The sequence below is a fragment of the Anolis carolinensis genome, chromosome 1, assembly GCF_035594765.1.
Source record: "Anolis carolinensis isolate JA03-04 chromosome 1, rAnoCar3.1.pri, whole genome shotgun sequence".
Lineage (NCBI taxonomy): Eukaryota > Metazoa > Chordata > Lepidosauria > Squamata > Dactyloidae > Anolis > Anolis carolinensis.
In genome coordinates, this window is record NC_085841.1 from 176,612,706 (window position 1) to 176,639,013 (window position 26,308).

General features: G+C 39.0%; 1 protein-coding gene across 7 annotated transcripts in view; it reads right to left on the reverse strand.

Annotated features, from left to right (window-relative positions):
• The window catches only part of agap1 (ArfGAP with GTPase domain, ankyrin repeat and PH domain 1), a 396,335-nt gene that overhangs the window by 292,865 nt on the left and 77,162 nt on the right, over positions 1 to 26,308 (reverse strand). For all 7 annotated transcript variants that reach the window (XM_062959942.1, XM_062959932.1, XM_062959953.1 and 4 more), the window contains 3 exons: positions 14,050 to 14,135; positions 8,561 to 8,702; positions 3,629 to 3,763 (listed from right to left, as the gene is read on the reverse strand). In XM_062959942.1, coding sequence (XP_062816012.1) covers positions 3,629 to 3,763; positions 8,561 to 8,702; positions 14,050 to 14,135 — 363 coding nt within the window. The remainder of the gene's footprint in view (positions 1 to 3,628; positions 3,764 to 8,560; positions 8,703 to 14,049; positions 14,136 to 26,308) is intronic.

Below are 26,308 nucleotides of genomic sequence, written 5' to 3' on the forward strand. Positions count from 1 at the left end.
ACTTTGTGCTTCTACCATTTTAAAGTTGATCTTTCTTCTTTATTGTTCCATGTGAATGTGCATTTATACATTATTTGTTATTTATAAAGTACATTTTCTTCTTTAAAAACATGTAACAAAAATAATTGGGGAGACAAGGTTGGGGGGGGCAGAATGGATTAATAGTATTTCAATGCACTTCAATGGGAAAATTTGCTTTGAGATAAGTCTGTTCTGAATTAAGACCTTGGACACACAACAAATTAAAATCTTAAGTCAAGTTATCACTGTAGTTTAATTGTTCTGGAAGTGCTTTTTACAGTTGAGGACCGAAGTACTATATAAACATTTGCAAAAATTCATATGCTTTGATCAGACTGATAAACTAAATTAACTCAGAAAAAGAATTGAGACTCCTAAAGGCATTTAAGTACAGAACCTTCATTTTAAACTTCATGGAATTTCTTTCACATATCAAATTATTTCAAGAGATAAAGTATGTATATTTTCTATAAGCCATTTTTTAATTTTACCTGATGCAGAAAATGCAATAAGGAAACAAGATGCTTTTGAGCAAAGATGAATATGTTGCAGGAATAATAATTATTGTTATTATGAGTTAATGTTTATTTAAACTTTCAAACTAATGGAGGCATAAGTAGTTGCAATATCTTCTTTTCCTCTTTTTATTTTTAGCACTGTAATTTGAAAAGCCCATTCACAGGAAAACGTATTCAGAATAACACAGCATTAAAAAACTGATTTAAGATGAATCAGTACATGCTAATTTAGTATATGTCAAGATCTTGACACAATTCATTTAGGGAAGTTGCAGACAGCTCCAAGCCAAGATGGGGAAAGCACCTTTGATAACCTACTGGTATGTTTCCTTTAAGAAATGTTAACCAAAGTGATGCTAGCACTCCCGTTGGAATAAATATATTTACTAAATGTTACAAAATTAAGCATTGGAGAAACAACCAAAGTTGTTCCCCAAAGGTACAGTCACTAATTTCAGAATGAAGAAACAGTTGGCAGATGGAAGATGTGCTGGAGCAGAATTTCCACAAGAGGGAGTCAAAACACCCATTTCAAGCAAAGTATTTTTTTATGGAGCTGAACTAGTTCATTCACAAAATTTCTGCAGGACTTTCTAAGCTTAACTGTAACAGCAATATTCCAAATTCAAAGAACTGCCTAATCAACTATTTTCTTAATCTTAAAATTTACCTCCATGGTATAGTATTGCTCTTTCCTGCTTCCCCCAATTCTACCGGGATGGTGCTAGTGCAAGTTATATTTGTTTACACACAAAGAAAATACTGTTTCAGCATCTTGTACATTATATTTTTTCTGTATATGCTTGGAAATAAACCCTTCTTCCTTCATCAACCGGATAACTGTAGATTCACCTCCTCCTCCCCAAAAAATCTGTCTATAAAATAACTCCATCTACATTATCTAACATTTTGGACAAGTAACAATTAATATCTACCTCCTTAAGTAAATAATCAACCCAGATTTTCCCTTCTATATTGCTGTTGTGAACTCTCAGAATTAGGAGTATTAAAAGGTTGACTGAATGAGAAACACTTACAGCAAATATAAAAATGAAATATGTAAGACAATGGAACAGATAGGAATGCACAAATACAAAGGCAGTAAGATAATACCTTTACCAACATGTGTGTTTACAACGTGGGATGTATACGGTTTGTTTACAGATCTCTTTCTTCCAGCTGGATGTATTAAAATTATATATATATATATATATATATATATATATATATATATATATATATATATATTTCCAGATGGAGGTACAGGCATGAACCCCACTTTTAGGACTCTTCTACACTGCCACATAACCCAGATTATCAAATCAGATAATCCACATTATTTACTTTGAAGTGGATTATGAGTCCACACTGCCATATAATCCAGTCTAATGAAGTATGAATTTTTAGTTTACAGATGTTATGTTTAATTGTGTGTTTGTGTTTTAAAAGGGTCAGTATTTCAGTTATTGCATCTCTGCACTCAGAGGTTGGTTGCCTTGGAGAAGTGGGCGGAGTCAACTGCTGTTTTGGTGAAGTGCAGAGTTTTAAAAAAGCAGTTAGTCTATGCTCTGATGAGGCACAGGGAAGACTGATCCCAGGTTGAGAGGATCAGGGAGGCTCAACTGCTTATTTTTGAGCCGGATTAAAATAAGTTTGGTGACTTATTTTATGTAGTCTGTGTCCTAGTAAGGAACAGAGAACCTGTGACTGTATATCACAGGGTGTCTGCGGTTTAAAAGCAGTAGAGAAAGAAGTTCTAATTACTTTAAGCATAAGTAGTGACACTTTAGGAAGTTTGAATTCTCATTCTAATATTGCAACTGTTAACAAAAGTGCCTCTAAGTGACGAACAATTTTGTAACCACTAAGCTCTGTGCCTGAATAAACTTGTTATTGTTCCTCTAACATCTAAGCCTCTGTCATATATATATTATAAACTGAGTTGTGTTACCAAGTTGTGAATAAGAAAGAAGAAAGAAAAACAAAATTTATAAGGTCTCCTCTCTGAGTCTGTGGTGTCTGAATCTTTCCCAAAGTGGTGGCAGCGTTATAAAACCTTTACAATTTGGTGGCAGCGTTTAATAAACCCTTTACATTTGGTGGCAGAGGTGGGATTTAAAAGGATTCCCCCTGCCTGAAAGAGCCTTAGACGTTCATAGCTCTTTACACAGTCCAAATCAGATAATCTGGATTTTCTTTGGCAGTGTAGAAGGGGCCTAAATTCCAACTAGAGTAGATCTACTGAATCAACTAGACTCCCACAAGGGATGCTTTGCAAAGTTACCACTGAGTTAATGAATCTAGTTGGGATAAACAAAAGGATTCAGGTCACAGTTTTTCATCCAGTCTGGAGTCAGATTTGCAATGAGAGCAGAAAACTAAGGCAGAATTAAGATTTCTGCCTTTTGAAAAACATTTAATTTGCAAAGTTTTAAGATTTTGCTTATATGACATTAAAAATGGAACAGAAATGTAATATACCAGTGTTTGCTAACCCCAGCCATGTAAGCTTTCAACATGATGTGCTAATAAATCTGCAACCGTTGCAGGGGTATAGTTTCATTAAAAACATCAAGGGCTAGTTTTTTGTATATACCCACCAAAAACTAGCCCTTGATGTTTTTAATGATACAATCTTCCACTAGCACAACTTTCCTGCACACCAGAACGATTCCTCCATGGATTAAGTCCCTTCTTCTTAAAGTGATGTCTATCCGGATAGTGTTAGTGCAAGTTGTAGTTGCATATGTACAAAGCAATTACTCTTCAGCACCTTGTACATTGCCTTTCCTGTCCAGTAGTTACTGAACATTAAGTGGCTGTTCATGCTGCTCATGAGCAACAGTGTGCTTTCAAGACTGCTACAACATATAGGGATGAGATTGGGGGAAAGGTAATGTTTAACGGAGAAGTAGAGCCCCATTTTCCTCCTAAGAAATTCCTATGTAAGGGGAGTAAGACAGTTTCCCACATAGAATGTAAGAAGCAAAAGCAAACACAAATTTAGTGAACTTTACAAAAAGTATTAATCGATTTCACAATAACTGGTACAAATAATTATGGCATTAAGCAGGAAAAGGTTACTTTACCATCCTGAAAGACTCTCTCCACATTCAGTCCATAAGTAGCACAGGTTTCATAGTAGGTGCATCTCTTCAAATCATTTGACAGTTTTCGTGCTCTACCGTCATCAATTACACGAGGATTACTGGAACTTATAGCATCTATTCAGAAAAAAAAAGAAAACGCTTAAACATGAGATTGCTTATTATTCTTTTTATTTTTCTGGGGCCCTTTTGAGTAAACAGTGGCATATTATCAAGCCAAATAAATAACTAAATAAAATGCTATGATTTCATATTGTTTTTAAAGTATTATCTGCTTTCCCATTTATAAACAGCCAAAGAAACTTGGCAATCCAAATCCCTACCAAAAAGAGAGAGAGATCTATATGAGATGGAGAGAATAAGAAAGAGCAATCTCATTTCATAGTCCATTACAGTACAAATGTTTGGAAAATTCAAAGGAGAGCGCTTCCCAGGAGACGGCCCTCTGAGTAGGCCGAGTGGCTCATCCTGCAAAGAGACACTGGGTTCCAAGCCAGGGAAACAGAGAAGTTAAAGCAAACAGAGTCATATAAAGCAAGCTCTTGCTGCTATGTTTTCCAACAGTGTCTTCAGCAACACCATTCCTTAAATGCCTGGTACTGTGGAGAAAACTCTGGACGCTTCTGGCATCTAAAGAATGCAACCATGTTTGCTGATAAAGTCATTAGGATAGGGGAAAAAAAACAATCATTCTCTACAGCATAAAAATGGTATAATATCCACCAAACATAGCAGATCTTCAAGATATCAGGTAATTGGGGTATATCAAGGGCCGGCTTTACAACAACGGGTTAATCACCAGCTGCAGCTGCAGTAAATCTTGCCTGCCAACCAAAAGGTTGGCAATTCAAAGCTGGGTCAGGGTGAGCTCCTGACCTTCAGCCCAGCTCCCCACCCACATAGCAGATCAAAAATAGCAATGTGAGTAGATAAATAGGAACCGTATTAAAGCGGGGAGGTATTTCAGGCATGACATTTCAACTAGAAAAAGGAGGAAAAGTTTACGAACAAAAGAATGCTCTTCAGCAAGGAGATGGCACAACAGCACGATGCCGAAAAGATAGGGAAAAGCCTATATAATATCTCTATCTGTTGTCTTATCACTGTATATTCAGCATGGAATGTTTGCCGTATATGTGTTCTATGATCCGACCTGAGTCCCCTTCCGGGTGAGAAGGGTTGAATATAAATACTGTAAATAAATAAATAAATATATCCTAGCCAATCCACACTCTTTTAACTAAGATCACACTAAATGCAGGTCTCTTCCATGAGGCCTCACAAGTGAAATGTAAGGTCATGATATGGTGCTAAAAAAATGCAAACATGTAGAATGAAAAAAGCTTTTATTAAGTATTTCACTTATAATTTTGAGCATTTAACATTTTAGTTCATATTGGACAAATGGCAGCACATGACCTACATGTGGTCCTTGGTGGCCCTTCTGTATGTTGTTTCACCATCTCTAACAATACTAGAAGCAGCTGACAAAACCAATATCAAACAGCAAAAAGTACTAGAAAATATCTTAACATAAAGTGTGGCATTGCATGTAGAAAAGTAAAGTTCTATGCAACAGGTACATTAAAATAAGCAACAGCCACTATAAGTTGAAAAAGAGCTACAGTACAGTCTCACTTATCCAACATAAACGGGCCGGCAGAATGTTGGATAAGCGAATATGTTGGATAATAAGGAGAGATTAAGGAAAAGCCTATTAAACATCAAATTAGGTTATGATTTTACAAATTAAGCACCAAAACATCATGTTATACAACAAATTTGACAGAAAAAGTAGTAATGCTATGTGTAGTAATCACTGTATTTACTAATTTAGCACCAAAATATCACGACATATTGACTACAAAAATGCATTGGATAATCCAGAACGTTGGATAAGTGAATGTTGGATAAGTGAGACTCTACTGTAGTTAAATAATTACATATAATGGGAATGATAGCAACAAGGGCAAATTTTATGCATGAAGCTAGCAATGGGCAGACCATAACTGTAAACATGAACAAGATGTTGCTGGGACAGGATTTCTAGACATGCTTTCTAGCATTCTTGGCTACTGGCTGTACTTTCCCATTGCCACTAGTACCCATATTCTTCCATCCCTCTCACCAAAACGGCAGCAGTTGCAACCGTTCACTTCCTTTTGTCTTGGGATCCTCCCATGACATCCATGATCACCGAGTGTTCTCCTTTGTTTTTCTCTATAGCCCCTATGGCCATCCTTTCTGTGTCATTCCCAGATGACAGATATAATTGAGGACTTCTGAGTGCAGAGGCAAGTGTTCCCCTGGGAAAAGCTCCGTGAGCCACCTCTTTATGTCCACATGCTATTCTGACCTACTAATGATGAGATCAGGAAGTGAGGTAGATGATAATAAACTTTGCAGATTTCCTTCTTTTTCTTTACTACTTCGTAACATTCATTTTTACTGGGCCACTAGTCTTCCTCTTCTCTTTCTGGTTCCTCCCCTTTTAGATTAGCACACCCTGAATAGTCACAGCTCCCTCAAAAACCATTCTTGCACCTTTAAAAAGCTGTCCATACTACGTTCAGAGGAAGAGAGTACCACGGTACCCCTTCAATCCTTTAAAAGAAACAAGAAAGCAACCCGTGAAGGGCTTAATAAAGTGGATCAGTTTAAGACCTTGACAATCATTTCAATTAGCCTTTAAGGGAAGGAGTGACCTCTTCCGAACTGCAAAATTATTTTAATACTTTATCATCACTTGAAACAAAACTATTTAGTGCAAAATTATGGTTAAATGCATGAGATTCGGCTATGTTTTACCCATCTGATCCAAATGCAACTTATTGTTTTTATTATTGCTGTTGTTATTATTATTACTATATGCTAACAGGTTCTTAACAAAGTACAATTATAAAAAGAAAGATTTTACATGGGTCTAAATGATTTTATCCTACCCTCAGTCCTTCCAATTCAACTAGGAAACTGAACTCAGTTTCGGTTTCACAGAATTCTCCTGTCTACCTTTTAAGCTTGAACGTAAGCCCTTTGGAGAATAAGATTATCTCAGGAGGTGCATTCAAAAACAGAAGCCCATCTGCCAGTGTCATAGAGTATATGTTTATCACCTGGAATGCTTCTGCTTCCTCAGATAATCCCTCTGCCGGACCTTATTCATATATCAAATCCACAATTTAGGGCAGGCAAAGAAGCCTGCAACAAAAATATTCTATCTCAATTTCCATATTAGCGAAGAAGCTTTCTTATTTTATTGCAATATCCCACCTTGACTCCAACACAATGTAGAAACTAACTATAAAATATATAAGAATGACACAGAATTGACACTCTTATTTCATTTTTATTCTATCTCTCTCCCAAAACTGGGATTCAAGGCAACTTACAAAGATTAAAATCAATACCAATAAAAAGCACAGGCAAAACATCAGTAAAAAGTAAATATTAAAATTCAATGAGTTATTATTAAAATGATATTGAACTCTAGAGTTTTTAAAAATATATCTTCTTAGAATTTGTAGTATTTTTAATATTTTAAGTACTTTGTGTAAGGCAATAGTGATGAAGAATTAGATGTAATAACTATAATTTTGTATACCCTCCTCAACCCTCCAACTCCTCAACCCTCTTCCCTGGTGACATACTAGACATTTAATCCTAGAGTTAATCTACTAACAATAACTCTACTATCTCATTCTCCCTCTTTTTCTTTTTTAACCAACTTCTCCATTTTCCTCTTTTCTGAAAAAAAAATTAGATTAAAACATATTAATAAGGAAAATATTTTTTCTTGGAACATTGTTATTGGAATTCTTCTGCATCCTGACTATATGTAAAAGGGAGATCTGTAAATATCTATCTTTACTCAAGAAAAAATGGAGTAACCTACTGCCTCATCACACTAGAGCATGAATCCACTTTAAATGCAGTTTTTGCCTCCTGCAGAATTCTGGGGTTTGTAGTTTGGTGAAGCCCAGGACCTGTCTGGCTAAGCTGTTTAAAGCCTTCCCTCCCTAAAGTGGTTTTAAAGTAGATTTAAAGTGGATTTATGCTCGGCTGCTCACTGGAGGGAAGGATATTAGAGGCAAAGTTGAAGTTTTTTGGCCACATCATGAGAAAACAGGAAAACTTGGAAAAGATCATGATCCTCGGGAAAATGGAAGGAAAAAGGAAGAGAGGCCGACCAAGGGCAAGATGGATGGATGGTATCCTTGAAGTGACTGGCTTGACCTTGAAGGAACTGGGGGCAGCGACGGCCGACAGGGAGCTCTGGCGTGAACTGGTCCATGAGGTCACGAAGAGTTGGAAATGACTATGCGACTGAGCAGCAGCAAAGTGGATTTAAAGTGGATCCAAGCTCTACTATGATGAGGTCCCTAATCAAACCAAGTGAAGGAAACCTCTAAACTAAGGTCCATCAAGTTTCTCCATCCAGTCTGTATCTTTCCAACCTGTTATCTCTCATTAGCGATAAAATGAAATTTAAAGCTACAGGGTTAACATTTAAATGTGTGTGCATGGGTCTTCAAGCTTCCAGTCACATAGAGTTTTTCAAGGCAAGTAATACTGAGAAGTGATATCCCATCATCTTCTCTTGGTAGTCCTACCCTGCTTAGCTTCCAGAATCAGACAGTATCTGGTGTCTTCAGGGTACTTTGGACCAACTTTTAAATAGCCTTACTGAAAACTAACCTAACACTCTGTTGAGGCAGAAAAAAAAATAAATGTGTTGTTTTGCAGACAGTCCACTTTTCCAACACTGGTGAAAATATGTCTAAACTGGTAAGAATTATACCTGGCTCTGCCCACTCTGTCCATGGCACCACTTATTGCTGGAATATCCCAAACAAACTTCCCAATTAAATTAAGTGATTTCCAAGAAATACCATATGCACAGGAGACTTCACTTACCCTGAGTTCCCACTAGTACCATTGGGATTTCATTAGTGTTACGATAGTTTGCCATACGGCTATAGTAGTGGTAAACAGTCTGGAAGCTAATTTCATCCTCGAGACTGAAGACAAATATAACAGCATCCACCCACATGGCAAACTGCAGGGCAGAAAAGGAGATAAACACTCAATGAGATTTTTACATAACAGATACTCTTGAGATCAAGCAGCAACCATCAAATCATTGGAACTAAGACCTAAACTGACATTAGGTTATAAATGGGACATTTGGCAGTAAATTTGTTCCTATATAAGAATTATATGAATATTAGTGTAAGACAAGAGCAGTGGTTAAACTCTGAATTTCCAGAAGTGTCAACGCAAAACATTTTTTTTATTAATTGTTTATAGCAGCTAGCCATTCTTTGATTGCAGCACATATTAGTCCACTGCAAAACAAATATTTACAAAATGATAGTTAACCACATCAGAGAACACTGTTTGGAAAGTTGTTCTATGTTCAAACAGCCCATAAAAAGATTGCTTATTTACCCCTTTATCATTGTAGATACCAGAGCAGGGTAAAAGAGAATAATCAGTATTTCAATAAATCATCATTAAAAAAAACCATATATGGAATGGTAAAACAATAGACAGATCATATAAGCTACAGTAATTCAAATGCAATATAAGTCAAATGGAATCATCACTTGCCTTTACCAAAAGACAACACTATGGGAGTTTTGTGGCACCTCCAAACAGGGTGAAGAATGGGGACCAGAAATACTCTGCTTGTAATGCCAGAGATCTAAAAAAGAGACTGCTTTGTCACTGTACCACTCTGTTCCTCTTTGGTGCTGTAAGGAATTCTATTCTACTATGTGGCACAATGCATTATTATTTTGAAAACTCCTAGTTTCATTGTGAAACTGCTTTTACAAGGCAGAATCTACCGATTGGGTTTTTATTCTCCTTTTAATCAGTTTTCATGTGTGTATTTATTATTATTATTATTGGAGCCCTCAGATGGTGTAGTGGACTAAGTGACTTGAAGGTTGGGTTGCTGACCTGAAAGCTGCCAGGTTTGAATCCCACCCGGGGAGAGTGCGGATGAGCTCCCTCTATCAGCTCCAGCTCCAGCTCCATGTGGGGACATGAGAGAAGCCTCCCACAAGGATGGTAAAAACATCAAAACATTCGGACGTCCCCTGGGCAACGTCCTTGCAGACGGCCAATTCTCTCACTCCAGAAGCGACTCAAGTTGCTCCTGACACGAAAAAAAAGTGTGTTTTATCGACTTGGTTTCATGTTTAGTTAAGATAAATTGTCATTTTAGTTATATGAATTTAATTTATTATGTATTTGTATTTTCACTTTGTATTGTATGGCATTGAATTGTTGCCATTTATGTTGTAAGCCAACCTGAGTCCCCACGGGGAGATGGGACGGGGTATAAACAAAGTTGACTTGACAGTCTGTTTGGACTTAAATACTCTGAAAGGACTAGATCCTGCCACATTTTGGAATATAAGTAGGACCCACTCTGGTGCATACTTGAATGGCAGATTTGTTCTCAAGGCTGTATTTTTAGAGGAGGTAATGAACTGGCAAAATCTGTGAACTGGCAAAATCCGATGAAATTCATGGGGCCACCATACGGTAGCATGTAACTTGAAGATGTGCTCTGTGTTAAGGCAGTAGCCTTTTGAACTTGACTCAGAAATGAAATGGTAGGCAGCGACATTCTTTAGGAACTGGCAAGATGTGATTCAGCTGGCAGAAAGTCCACAGCATTGTGAACCACTTCAGCTGAGTGGTGGAAGCAGCAGAAAAAAAGCATAAAGGCAGCAGGTGGAGAAAATGGAAGCTATGAAGATGAGAAGGAGGGCAATGACTAGGTGCTCAGCAGCATGTTGCTCCTAGTGCACAGCAGTGACTGCATTGATGAAGACCACAATTTCCTCCTCTGCTTCTCATGGGCTGTGCGCAAGGCAGGAGCAGTTTGCTGCCTCCACCCCACTTGGTTCAGTGCTCGTTCAATGGCTCTCCTCCCCTCTCACCACAATCACAGACTGAGTAGAACCTGGAGCATCCTCTCACAAAATCTTAGAGTCTTAAACATCCAGAGCAACCTCAAAACTATAGATCCTCTGAAGATGCCAGTCACAGATACAGGTGAAATGTCAGGAGAAAATGTTACAAGAACAGGGCCATACAGCCCGGAAACCACACAACACCCAACTATAGAATTACTGCATATACATGTGTGTATATATAAACCTCATGTATAAATCAAGGGCAGGTTTGAGAGCCAAAAATATGGATTTAGATATGACCTGTTGATAAGTCAAAGGTCATTTCACAGAGAGGGGAAAGTAACAATGTTGCCTCAGGGGACTGCTCCTGGCCGTCACCACCATTTCCCTGACCAGGCATTCAAAAAGGCCAGAAGCAGCAGCATGGCGGAGAGAGTAGAAGAGGCTGGTGCCTTTAAGGTTCTTCTAGGACAGATTGAGCTCTTGCCTTTTGTCACAGAAAGGGGTGGCTCCTTTTTGGGTAAGGTTCATCGCTTACACTAACCTATGACTAAGTTAACCTAGTTTTAGGGGGTTGATTACTTTACCACAATTTTTAGACTTATACATGAATAGTGTAAAAGACTCCAGATATGGCTGCCTAGGAAACAATGCACCTGTCTGCCAACTGATGAAGCATAAAGTGCCACTATTGTGAGACTATGGAATCTAATCTATTCTGGAGCAAATGCTCAAATGATACATTCATGTTTTCAAACCCTATGTTGATAACATATTTTGCCCCAATACTACAGCCTTCATGTTGCATAGCCTTGCAGCTCTTATTCTATCATTTCTTATTTGGCAAATGTTTATCTTCCCCATCTTCTTTTTATTTCTCTCTCAAGGGTGAGACTCATAAAACCTCCAGATACTGATGGTAATGGTGAGGAATACTGGGAGCTGCGATCCAACAACATCAGGAGAGTCAAAGGATATCCACACCTGCTGTGGCTATCAGAACTAGCAAACTTATTCACAAAAAATGTTGAGGTTAGTGCATATGCTGACTGCAAGATTATTCCATTCTCTGGTATATGTGAACATCTGTTTTTAAAACTAAAACTGCACAACATACTTATAGTTTAGCAAGCTGCTAAACTGAATGAACCAGGCTGATGTGCTGTATTCTTTGTTACAGCAATGAAAAGGAGAAGCAAAATTTAAGTAGCTGCACACAACACATTCTCAAAAATGTTCCTTGGTATGTGGCTTATATGACTGCAGCATATACCACTATGAAATAACATTGTTAGGAATGAAGGATCCAACAGTGAACTTCCACAGCCAAAACATTAGAGCCCAGCTGAATACGGAGGGAGGGAGGATCTCCCACCTTGAGTACTGCTCCCATGAGCTCCTCAAAACTCATACAAAGAGACTCCAGGTTTCATGAGCAATTCCAGGTTGAACATCCCTTATCTGAAATTTTGAAATCCAAAAATGTGCACATTGGTAACACAGTGACATATTTGCTTTCTAGTGGTTGAATGTAGACCAATTTTACTTCATGCGCAAAATGATTAAAAATACTGTATAAAATTACTTTCAGGCTATGTGCATATGGAGTATGTGAAACGTAAGTGAATTTCATGTCCCATTTTCAACTATATCATTATGTACATAAATGCAAATAGTGGTATTCCAAAATCCCAAACATTTCGTATTCCAATCATTTCGGCTAAGGGATACTCAACCTGAATATTGCATCTCAATAGTTTTATAGACAAACAGGAAGTATTAGCTATTCAGAATATTGAGTAGAAGACGTAAGGTGTACTGGAGATCTGGCATGTTTAGGTTAGTTTAATGAAGACCATACTCCTATGTGACTGTACACCATATAACAGATTACGCACATCCCTGTTAACTTTTGATAGTATATTCTTGATGTATTTACAGCATTCAAAGCTAAGAGTAAGACATTGAAATAAACATCAATCCCAATTCTCTTGCTGCTCAAAACCTCATAAAGAATTACAGTAGAGTCTCACTTATCCAACACAAGCTTATCCAACATTCTGGATTATCCAACACATTTTTGTAGTCAATGTTTTCAATATATCATGATATTTTGGTGCTAAATTCATAAATACAGTAATTACTACATAGCATTACAGCATATTGAACTACCTTTTCTGCCAAATTTGTTGTCTAACATGATGTTTTGGTGCTTCATTTGTAAAATCATAACTTAATTTGATGTTTAATAGGCTTTTCTTTAATGCCTCCTTATTATCCAACATATTCACTTATCCAACGTTCTGCCTGCCCGTTTATGTTGGATAAGCGAGACTCTACTGTACCAGTATCAGTCAGATTTTAAAACAAGATGAAAGTGTTTTGTTACATGTCAATACAGTGTCTTGGAGAAGTAGTGACCATGGTGGTCCATGCTATGGTTACATCCCGTATAGATTACCTGCAACGCCCTATACGTGGGGTTGCCTTTGAAAACTGCTTGGAAGCTTCAGTTGGTCCAACAGGTGGCAGCCAGGTTGTTCACCGGAGCAGTGTACAGGGAGCATACAACCCCCTGCTGCGTCAGTTCCACCGGCTGCCAGTCTGCTACCGAGCACAATTCAAAGTGCTGGCTTTAGCCTATAAAGCCTTAAATGGTTCCGGCCCAGTCTACATGTCCAAACGTATCTCCCTCTATGAACCACCTCAGAGTTTAAAATTGTCGGGAGAGGCCCTGCTCTCGATCCTACCTCCTTTGCAAACACGATTGGTGGGGACGAGAGACTGGGCCTTCTCAATGGTGGCCCCCTGAATATGGAACTCCCTCCCTAGCAATATCAAATCAACCCCCTCCCTCCTAATCTTAAGAAAGAAAGTCCCCCTCAGAATAGAAAAAGGCGGGATATAAATATTGTAAATAAATAAATACATACATATTTGTTTGCCCTTAGACTTTTCTGCATTTTGTTGTATTTACACAATTTGTTATATTTACCTAAGAAAATGTTTTGCTCTCTCAGCTTTGAATATTATACATACACCAAGTGGCTACAATAGCAATGAAATCTATTTAAATTTCAAGAAAAACAAAATGTTGGGAGGTCAAAGCGCAAACAATGGTTCTCCAAGGTACTGAATAACTGAGACCAGGAATAAAAGATCAAATTTCAAAACCAGATGTTTTGCTTCGACTGGTACTAGTTCTGTAAAGTTTAGTACACTTGTATTCTATCTACTATTAGTAGTAGTCATCATCATCACCATATTGTTATTAGTATCAACAGCAGCATTTCAGGATTTTTTTCACAAAAAGTTTGGAGGAGCGTAACATGTCCTCATACAATAGTTTTTGTATAAATGCATTGTATTTGCAGGTAAAAAATCTCTGAAATGGGGCTCTCTTCTGTCAAACAAAGGAAAGTTTTGATCTAGCCCATTAATTTTATTAGAAACGCTACATGCAATACTCACCTGGGCCTCTGGAGGACCTCCTTCATCTCTAATAAGCAGCAGATAACTCTGTCCATCAACTACTATCTCTTTCTTGAATCTCCCACCTGTTACATAAAACATCTTGTTAGAGAAAAGTTTAAAATGCAAAAGAACTGAAAGGCTTTTCTTGATGAAAATGATTCTGATTGATTCGGATCTTGTAAGTAAAACATGGCTGAAAGCCTGGATGTCTTTACAGTTCAATTTATTATCAAAACACATTACCTGCCTCTTGTTCTTTATGTGCTTATGGCAAATGACCCACCAGTCTAATTCCAACTGTATTCAAAACTGGGTGTTTCTAACTTTCTACAACGGGTGATCTTAAACCATTCACCCATTTGAGTTATTAATTTTCATCAAGAGAAACCTAGTTCTATAAAGCAAAACACACATTATGACAAAGGTACTTCACTATTACAGAAAGATGTTGTTATGCTACAACATACAGTAGACAAAAATAAAAAGTATCCACTACAGCAATATCTGTGGTAGAGCCCAGTTTTAAAAATGGCTAAGTATATGAAATTAACCTACGTCAGAAATGTGTTCTAAAATGAAACAATTTAGCAAGTGAACAAAAGTGGCGGGCCATGCACAGCTATTCTACAGGTTTTTTAAAATCATAATCTATGCTTACCTGTCTTAATTCATACTCTAAGCATCATGCTCTTTTTACACATACTAAAGTGAAGGTAATGCCAAATTATGTTCACCTAAGACTGGATTAAACCGTGGCCTACTCAAGATTTCAGCATGGATTTAAGTAATGCCTCAAAAAGTGAAGGCACTTGTGTTGCATCAGATAAATCTGTGTGATTTACCCTAGCCAAACTAACTGGAGGCTAAAATCCCACCCTAACTGCTTGATGTCCCATGAAGAGAACAGGCCCATGAGAGCCGGCTCTGCTCTTGCGAGCCCTGCTCCCATAAGACTCCGGTTCACAACGTTAGCCTATGTAAATTGGGCAAGGTTCCCTGCAGAGAGACTCCCAACATGATGTGTGATTCTGCCACATTGGCAATGTGCAGCCCTGCTCTCTGTATGAGACATTGCTGGTAATCAGGAATCAATAGGCTGTCTTACAATTCAGCCCTACGGATGCTTGTTCAGATATATATTTCACTAATTTCATAAGGCTGTTCATACTGTTTGTACCATTGTGAAGGAACTATATTCAGATATGTCTAGGGTAGAATATTTAATATATGTATCATGCCACAGGATACATAGGGGCAGAAAGAAGGGGGATGATTCTATAATATCCAGAATATAGATCACACTTTAGGATTATGAATGAATTTATCCATAAGTCAAATCTAGAAGGTGAGATGCCCCCCTCCAGTATTATTTACACACACACACCAGTATTATTTAAACATTTTACACAGTGGGGGCTTCATTTTTTAGAAATGCTTCCCAACTAATTTCAATATAATACAAAACATTTCTAGCCAATTACAGAGGCAAAGAGCAATAGCCTCAAAATGCATTTCTTAAAATCAATCTCTCTCTCTCTCTCTCTCTCTCTCTCTCTCTCTCATAGTTAGGATTTTCTTTGCCTAAGCTATTATATCACTGAAAACAACTGACCACCAATATTGCTACTAATATATTTTTCTATGTTTATTATAAAATTTCTCTAATAATGTTAGTAACGTTTAAAAAGCAGCAATTTCTAACCATTTTGCTGGCCCACAGTTAGACTCTTGTGTACAACTATATTTAGATTTACGGTTTTTGGATGTGATACAGGAAAATATATTCCTATGGCCAGGCCATCTAAATATGAAATACATTTATTAAAATTATTTCCTTACTAAACTATCATGAATATTGTACACTGAGTAAATTCAGGTATGCTCAGCCACTGAGTGATTTGCCCTTTTCCACACTTTCTATAAACTAAAAAGATCTCTGTGTATCAACAATTCTAGATCCTACCCTTTTACTCCATGGGAAATACCATTCAAAATGAAGGCGGTCTTACGTTTTCCAATTTTTTTAAAATTGATTTTTGAAACAGCTAAAACACATATATAGTTTGGAACAATGTCCATCGGTATCATGGTATTGGTACTGCAAAAAGATACCATCGCTAAATATTCAAAACAGTGAACAGCACTCCTCTGTCTTCTTTTAGCTCCTTACATATTTTTTTCTAAAATCTGCTGTAAGCAACAAAGAAGATCTTTCTCTATAAACAATTGTAATGCATATGTACTAAATCAACACAAAGTGATCCATCCATTTACTTTGAGATGCCAGCGAGGATCTTGCAACTTCTGTGTGCTTGTGAATGTGTCATAGGCCTTTGGTCTTTCTGAGGAATGTTGTCCTTCTGGCCTCCATTAAAACAAATCATTCTTGCATGCACAGCCCCATTAGAACTGCCTTTAAAATACCCCAGAGAACAGGAGTGCTCGGGCTGACATTATTTTTATAGAGCTGCTTACATTTCTTTTTTTAATAAAGTGCTCTCGGGGTCAGCAAGCTAGGGGTCAGTTTCCATATATAATACTTTGCTAGATCTTTGTTAACTGTCCATGTCATCAGGGTGGATTGTTGGATTGAAGTCAAGTTTTGTTCTCTGGGGATGAAGAATAGATCAAAGTTTGTGAAATGGCTGATGATCAAACACCTTTAGTTTTGGGAAGTTGTCAAGCATCTAATAAGTCAAAGACTTTTAGAAACCTCAAACAGAAATCAAAGAGGCCCCTGAGTCCTGTCTATATTGCAATCAAGAATAGTCTTTATGCCCCCATCCAAAATGTTACCATTAGCTGTGAAAGCTTTACATCTGCATATACTGTATTATCAAGAGCTGCTCCATGAATTATTTGGTGCATAGTAAAAGATCCCCAGGGATGGAGAAAAGGCCCCAGGATGGTCCCATATGAGAGTCAGAATACTTTTTGGAATGAAGAACTGTAATACTACTCACATTGGGTTGCTGTGAGTTTTTTGGGCTGTATGGCTGAAAAACTCACAGCAACCCAGTGATTCCTGCCATGAAAGCCTTCAGCAATACACTACCCACGTTGTCAATCTCCAATGTATCTTGTAATCTGAGTTGCTTTTGTTTAAACCATTATCAGATCATACATTAGATGTTATGGTTGAGCCTTCGGGCTCTGGTAATAGAAGAAGAGTGTCACGACCCAGGCAACAGAGCACCAATAACCATACGCAGAGGCCAGATTCTATCTAATATCTTTATTAAGGAAATATATAAAGTTAATAAAAGCAGATGTAAAAGTTAGTCCAGAAGCAGACCTTTCAGGAAAGGTCAAAATTAGTCCAAAAAAGCAATGTCCAATATGAAATATTAAGGTCCAAAGTTGTAATCCAATAACCGAAACACTCACTTTGCCAGGCAAAGTGAGGGGAGATGACAAGGTCCTTTAGTCCATGAACTTGAGCAAGGCTAGGAAATAACTTGATACTTGAAACAAGGCTTGAATCGTGGAACAAGGTAACGAGGAACAAGAACAAGGTCCGTGGAATAACTTGGTAAAATCCGTGAAACAAGGCAAGGTTTAGTCCTGGGAAACAAGGCAAGGTCCGTAGGTAAACAAAGGCTGGGAAACAGGAGCGAAGGCTGGAAACAAGGACAAGGCTTGAGCAGGAACGAGGCTTGAAACGGAGCGCGCTGTCCAGACACAACTCGCTCCGGAGGCTGACGAATTGACTCCGCGAAGTTACTTCGCGGGTAAAACACCTATATAGAGTCTAACTTTCCCGCTGAAGCAGTTCTCTGGGAACCAGAAACGAAAGCTAAACTCTGAGACCAGATGTTTGACTCCTTAAAGATTCTCACGAAAAGCAGGCTTAATTGGCTACATTCTTAGCTGCTATTCTAGCACTCCTGCGCGAAGCTGCTTCCAAACCCCTCTGTTGTTTACAAAACTCATGGCGAGAGAACACGGGAGATGTAGGCTCAGGGTTTGTTTGACATACTTCTGGGACACAACTTTCTTGCAGGTGCAAGGTTCCCAGATCTGCCTGGGAAAGATCTGGCTGAGAAGATTCCAGTTCTGACTGGGAAGGTAAAAAACCCAAGTTTTCTTCTTCATCAGACATTACAATGTCATGAGCAGGACTACAAGGCCCATGAGTCATCACAAAGAGGTCGTAAGACTCCTCGAGAGTCAGACACTTTCGAGGAGCGTGAAAGAAAACGGCTCCGGGATTTGTTTACAGAGCCGACAGATGAGGATTCATTTGAGGGTTTTTCTGAGGGTTTGGAGGAAGAGATGGCCAGCTCGGAGGAGGATGACATGGAATGGACTCGTGTGAGGGAGGATTTGGGTGTTGGGGAAACGGGCAATGAAAGCATGGGAGGTGATTGGCGGGTTGCAGGATCAGACCCATGGACTGGTTGGAGGGATGGAGCGGGATCCACAGCTGGGGATGCTGTGGGGCGTAGTCGAAGGTGCTTAAGCTCTGATGAGGATGATGATGTTGGGGCACCTGGAATTGGGATGGCAGCTGACAGCGATGATGAGCTTGAACTGGGATAAATTGGGGTTTGGGACCAATGTCTAATTGCGTTGGGCAAGGTAATCTGGACGGACGCTTGGGCTTTTGTTGTGGAACTTCCTGAAGACGGGTGTGATTCGTTACTGGAAACGTAAGTTTACCAAGGACACTGGGCATCGACGGCGGGAGAAACTGTGCGGGGTTTTTCTTTGTGCAACTTGTGTTTAATCTCGATAGCTTGGACCTCCGTCGTCTTTTTGACGGGCAATATCTACTTGCACTGGATTGACGCTGGACTGACTGACTTCGACTCTGGATTATCCCTTCTGCTGGCTATCGGTGAGACCTTTGGATTTCTTGACGACTACGCTTGGCTATTGACCTCTGGACCGGATTGGGACCCTGCTGACTGCCGTTACCCTGACTGCTGCACCTGGACCTGGATATCGTTGGCCGCTGAACCTTAAACCGAATCCTGACTACGACCACGCTTTTTGTTCGCTGCAGGAAGGAATAAACAAGCCTGGTTTATTCTCCTGCAGTTTCTGAATAGCAGAGAGGAATCGGCTACCAGTCTGTTGTTTACATTCTAACTCCTGTTGATCCTCTTTTGTTTGCATTGTTTGCCAGGCTGAAGTAAGCACTTTTGATTTAATCCGGATTATACTTCTGTTTAACCCGATTTATTCCTTTGAACCATTTAAGCTCAAACTGAGATGTTTTTTGTTACTTATCACACTGAAGTCAAGTGTTTGCCCTGTTCTTTGTTTCCTACGGGCGTTTTTTAGTTCTGTAACCTCAATAAACTAAGTTTTGTTTTACTCGCTGGCATTCTGTCTGTGACAGATTGCCCAACGCCATAAAATTTCAGTGAGGTACCAATGTCAAGAAGACGATGGAGGAACTCAAGGCTCGTTTTGATCAGCTGCAGGCTGCATTTTATGCTGCACAAGCAGCACAGCCAGCTAAGGGACATGTAATGATTCCTGAACGTTTTGATGGGTCCCGGGACAAATTGCCTACTTTTTTGGCTCAAGTTGAACTTTATTTTTCTCAGATTAGCCCACAAGCTTTTCCTACGGACACCAGCAAGGTGGCATTTATTTTGAGTTTACTGACCGGTTCAGCGGGACAGTGGGCAATTAATTTGATTTTGGGTAATGACCCAGTCAAGGATAATTTGGTTAACTTCAAGAAATTATTGTCGGACACTTTTGGGGATCCCCTCCGTATGGAGAATGCTAGCTGGGCTCTTTAACGGTTAAAACAGGGAAAAGGGTCTGTTTTGAACTATTTGAATAAGTTTAATTCTCTTCGCCATCAATTGGATTGGGGGGAGAACGCATTTATGCTTTTGTTTATAGCTGGTTTAAGTGACAATCTTCAAGATGAACTGGCGCGGTTAGAGCCAGCAGAAAACTGGGATGCTTTGGTGGCTAAGGTTTTGCGTTTGGACGCCCGGTTTGAATCTCGTAAACAATCTCGGGCTATGTATGCGCCATCTGTATCTAGGGCACCTGTGGCTAAGGGGGAGGAGCCTATGGAACTCGGGGTGTTTAAAAAGTTGTCGATGGCGGAAAAAGATCGTAGAAGGCAATTAGGATTATGTTTGTATTGTGGGACTGCTGGGCACTTTGCTAGGAACTGTAACATCAAGCCTTCTCAGTTTTCGGGAAAAGGCAAGCCCTAGTGCGATGTGAGTCCAACGCACTAGGGCTTACAAGGCAGTCACTAGAGGGAAAGAAACATGTTTTTGTACCCATTTCTCTATCTGTTGGGGGAAAGGAACTTGCTTCAACTCTGGCACTGCTGGACTCAGGGGCTACGGTCTCGTACGTGGATGTTGGGTTTGCAAGAAAACATAGGCTCCCTACAATACGTAAAGCATGCGATATATGGGTGGAAGGGGCGGATGGGAGACTACTGGAATCTGGAGTGGTTAATCGAGAAACCTCAGGAGTAACATGGGAGGTGCAAGGGATAACTGGAGAATTTGTATGGGACATCACACGGTTACCAAGATACAATGTAATTCTGGGAATGGATTGGTTAACTTTGGTGAACCCTCAAGTGGATTGGGTGAAGCGTACTATAGCTTTTAAAAGGCAGGGATGTTTTGCTTTAAATTCTTTCCAGAGTGATATGGAGGGTGTGCCTACTGAATACAGGGAATTCCAAGATGTTTTCTGTAAGATGGAAGCAGATAAGTTACCGCCTCATAGACCATACGATTGTGCGATTAGACTGGTGGAAGGCGCTAAGTTACCAGCAGGAAGGTTGTACGCTCTAACGGTACCTGAAAGACAAGCCTTGAGAGAATTCCTTGATGAGAATCTAGCCAAAGGATTTATTCGTCCATCTAGCTCTCCAACTGCTGCACCTGTGTTTTTGTGGCTAAAAAGACTGGGGAGCTTAGGCTAGTATGTGATTATCGGGTTCTTAATAAGCATACCATTCGTGATAGGTATCCGCTGCCTTTGATTTCGGAGCTTCTCTCCAGGGTTCAAGGGGCTAAGATCTTTTCTAAACTTGACCTACGGGGGGCGTATAATTTGATTAGGATACGGGAAGGTGACGAATGGAAGACGGCATTCAATACATGCTTCGGATGTCACGAATTTCGTGTGATGCCTTTCGGGTTATGTAATGCGCCCGCCGTCTTCCAAAGGTTCATAAATGACGTGTTTAGAGATTTAATTGATCAGTTTGTGGTTGTTTATTTGGACGATATATTGGTTTTCTCAAAAGATGAGAAGGAACATCAGCAACATGTGAGGCAGGTGTTGCAACGTTTACGGGATAATGGGCTCTTTGCTAAGGCCTCCAAATGTGTGTTTAACGTGTCAGAGGTGGAATTCTTGGGACATGTAGTTTCAGGAAAAGAACTAAAAATGGACCCGCACAAGGTTGACGCTGTCAACTCCTGGCAGGAACTTAAGTCTAAAAAAGATGTACAGCGTTTTTTGGGGTTTGCTAATTACTATCGAGAGTTTATTCCAAATTTTGCTAAACTTACTGTACCTTTAACACAGCTATTATGTAAGAAGCAACCGTTTGTGTGGGGAAGGGAGGCTCGAGATGCGTTTGAACAGTTGAAATCTAGCTTTCAAGATGACAATGTACTAATACATCCAGACATTGATAAACCATTCATAGTAGAAGCAGATGCTTCTAGCTATGCGTTGGGGGCTGTGTTATCTCAAAGGGATTCCTCAGGGACCTTGCATCCCTGTGGATTCTATTCTAGACAACTTTTGAACAAAATTACACCATCTGGGAAAAGGAATTGTTGGCTATAAAGGTGGCTTTTGAGGTGTGGCGGCACTGGTTAGAAGGCGCATGTCATCAAATCGTGGTCAGATCTGACCACAAGAACTTAGAACATTTACAGACTGCCAAGAAATTGAATCAACGCCAGATTCGTTGGGCCTTGTTTTTCTCTAGGTTCAACTTTAAGGTTCAATTTGTGGAGGGGAAGGTCAATTTAAGGGCAGATGCTTTGTCGCGTAAACCAGAGTTTAAAACTTGCGGGCGAACAGTGCGTCAGACGATATTACCAACTGCTTCTTTATGTGTGGTAGAAAACGAGTCTGGGCTACACACTCAGATTCTAGAAGCTCAAAAGAATGATAACTGGACTCAAGAACAACTCATATTGCTTTCGGTAGGGACTCGTACTGTGCTACCTCATTTACAGTACATACATTAGAAGTACATACATTAGAGTCACTCTGAGTCCCTCGAAGAGGGAGAGAGGGCGGGATATAAAACAAAGTAAATAAATAAATACATCCAATGACAACTTGGAAAAGCAAAAATTATAATTTATTCTGATTTAAGATTTGTGGAACCCATCCTATTCAACCTGTGTGAACCTCATGACCTCTTCTTTCACCATAATATAAAGCCCCACATGAATAGAAATTCTAAAGTTGTAGTGAGAAAATCACTTAAAGACTTATTTTTTAAATATGTAGTGACATCTCATGATACCCACAAATCTAACCCAAGATTCTGATGTGTTACTTTTAGATTGGGAGAAACTCAGATACTCGTCTTGATAAATGAATTGAAAATATTCTATGGATAATCAAATCTATTACACATTCTAAAAATCAAAATTACGGCACGGGGAAAAGTACAGAGGTGCATTAATTTGGTCCAGAACAAAGTATGCAAATACTGTATACAAATCCCTCAAGCATTGATCACATTGCTACTATTTGCATTTGCCTTTTTGAAAAGTCTGGGGGAGATTTAAGCAGGTTTTCTCTAGGTGTGTGTACCTGCCTTCAATCCACCTGTCAACTTATGAATTTCGTAGGTTTTTCTTAGGCAAGGAATACTCAGAGAAGGTTCTGCCAATATAGCCTACCTGATATTTCTTGGTGAACTACTATCCAAGTACTAACCAGAGTTCATCCTGCTTAGCTTCCAAAGACAGGATATGGTGCCTTTGGGGCATTTAAATGCAAGTAAATTTCAACTTTAAAAATATCGATCATAGAAATCTCTTAAGTTAAAGAGCAACACAATTCTTCTGGTACTGAATTGGAACCTATAAGCATACTATATGCTTTAGTTTAGAGATTCGACCACAATATTTAATGACTTTTAGATGTTCTTCAAGTCCAAATTAAATTTAAAATTATTTCTTTTTAAGCCAGTCCTTTCATGCTAGAGCATTACACAGAAGAGTCCTCAATCATAGAATCATAGAATCATAGAATAGTAGAGTTGGAAGAGACCACATGGGCCATCCAGTCCAACCCCCTGCTAAGAAGCAGGAAATCGCATTCAAAGCACCCCCGACAGATGGCCATCCAGCCTCTGCTTAAAAGCCTCCAAAGAAGGAGCCTCCACCACAGCCCGGGGGAGAGAGTTCCACTGTCGAACAGCTCTCACAGTGAGGAAGTTCTTCCTGATGTTCAGGTGGAATCTCCTTTCCTGTAGTTTGAAGCCATTGTTCCGTGTCCTAGTCTGCAGGGCAGCAGAAAACAAGCTTGCTCTCTCCTCCCTATGACTTCCCTTCACGTATTTGTACATGGCTATCATGTCTCCTCTCAGCCTTCTCTTCTGCAGGCTAAACATGCCCAGCTCTTTAAGCCGCTCCTCATAGGGCTTGTTCTCCAGACCCTTAATCATTTTAGTCGCCCTCCTCTGGACGCTTTCCAGCTTGTCAACATCTCCCTTCAACTGTGGTGCCCAAAATTGGACACAGTATTCCAGGTGTGGTCTGACCAAGGCAGAATAGAGGGGGAGCATAACTTCCCGTAATCAACCCGTAACATCTGATATGTGATTAGAATTAAAATACTGGTCGAAATTCTTTCATATCACTATTATTGTCGCCTAGTAGCGATAATGTCTGCTATCAGATATACCATATTACTATTACAAACAGTTCCTTAAAGGTATTAGAAAATCATGATTCCTTTTGAGATTTAAATATAGTTATTAGTACCAATTAGGGGAAAAGGAGATAATAGATATTGCTATTTAGAGGGCAAATCTACATAGACCACTTCTAATCTAACTTTCAAAATTTAATTAGGACTGTTGGCAAACTAGCTTGTAAATAATAAATCAATCTTGACCAATGAAATCTGCAGTTTTGCTCATGCTGCCCCTCCACAATGCAAGTTAGCCAATTTACCTTTAAGAAAATCAATCAGTGTGCAATTTATGGTACAAAATGTATGTCAGTATCTTCTTTATGTAGGTAATTATATAGATAATTAATGGCAAGTTACTGACATGTACAAAATATAAGCTTTTTCCACAATTGCCATAATACTGTAGAAACCTCTTAATTCGAATGGACATCTTAGTTCCATCAATGCAGATGTTCAAGTAAGAACTGAAAATCTTTCTGTTTAAAGCTTTCTTCAACTGAATTTATACTTGGCTTCTGTATTCAATTCAAATAATTTTCACAAAATATTCTGTTGGAACCTAATACCTAGCATCTGATTGTGTGTTATACCTTGCATTATGCCTTATGTCTGACACTGTGCAAAGAGTATCACAAATGCAAAGCATACCAAAGACTTCAAATTTTTTCCCCTTAAAAGTTCCAAGTAAAGGCATCAGCAAATAAAGAGGTTTTGGGCTTGGTTTATATATAAATCTGTCCAATAAAAACCAATGACACTTTTAGAAAACATGCATCTAAATGTCTGCTTGATTTCTATGAACCCATACAGATCTGAATGATACAGAAATATGTTTGCCCAATTTTTTTGTAGTAAAATTAGGTGCCTTGGCTTATATTCGGGTTGACTTATAATCGAGTATATACGGTATATTTTGTTGGCTGGAATTTCATCTGCTCAAGTCAGTAGGAACCACTCTGTTGCGGGGAGGATTGGATTCTCTAAAGCAGTGGTTCTCAATCTGGGGTCCCCAGATGCTTTGGCCTACAACTCCCAGAAATCCCAGCCAGTTTACCAGCTGTTAGGGTTTCTGGGAGTTGAAGGCCAAAAACATCTGGGGACCCTAGGTTAAGAACCACTGCTCTAAAGAGAGAATCTCACAGCCCGAAGTTCTTCCTTATTCTCATTGTGTCATTAGAATAAGGCATGCCCTCTTTGGCATTGAGTATTTTACCAGCTCAGACTCATGTGCCAGCTGCAATCCTATTTGGACAGATAACTAAACTTGACTGTGTTCCTATGCAAGATTAAATTACTGCAATGCATGATGTATTGTCTGCCTTTAAAAGCTGTTTACAAACTGAAATTGGGAGAAAGTATAATTGGTGGATAGAGAGAATTATGGGGAAAATGCTACATACATTGCTACACCAATCAGTTTTTCAATAATTACCACAAACCCTCATCCCAAATCAGATTTTACTCTTAATTTTCTTTATATCTGAAATATCTGGATGAATAGAAAATACAATTAATTTTCTAGTTTTTTCAAATGCATATAAAAATTCTTAAAGAAACCAAAGGCTTTTAAAGGCCCACAGAATTATCTGTCTTGTTCCATCAATCCTATTATATTTAATCATTTTGATGCTGTATTTAAAAAAAAAACCCTTAATCATACCACCTACTTTTCATGGTCTCTAGACTGGGGGGGGGGGGGGGGGGGAGTCACATAAAGCAAAAGGTATGCAACATACTGTAAAATATTTGCAATTAATCCCATCAAAACCATGGTTTTTAGACAATACCGCTCTGTCAGGATACACATTTCTTTCTACACAAAACTAATATACGGGCCAACACAAATGTTGGTGCATCAAAAGTTAGACCTGTTTCTGGGTATATCTGACCTGCTGGTTTCCCCTATCAGCTCTAGTTTTTAAGATACAGAGCATATGCCATATACTAGTTATCAACTGCTTTCTAAAGTCATGATAACCATATCTAAGAAAATAGAGATGATGCAGTCTATTCAATGCAATTTTCTGAATCAGCACCCCAAATAACCCCATGCTTAAAAACCAAGACACCTAGAAATACCATGTGATTGGGCTAAGATAAAGATGTGTTACTGGGCTAAGGTAAAGAAGAGGCAAGGGATGAAATGTCTATGGCAGTATATGATCCAACATGAAAGAAAGCAATTTTTGGAATAGAGATATTGCTTGTTAAGTCTGCAAGACAAATGAAAGGACTTAAGCTGCCTACTGCACACAATGAAATGTTACTGTTATGCAGGCTAAACTACACCAGGGAGCAGTATAGGAATATGTTAAACTGGATATAGCTGAAGGAAAGAGAGGGGAATCAAGTAACTGAA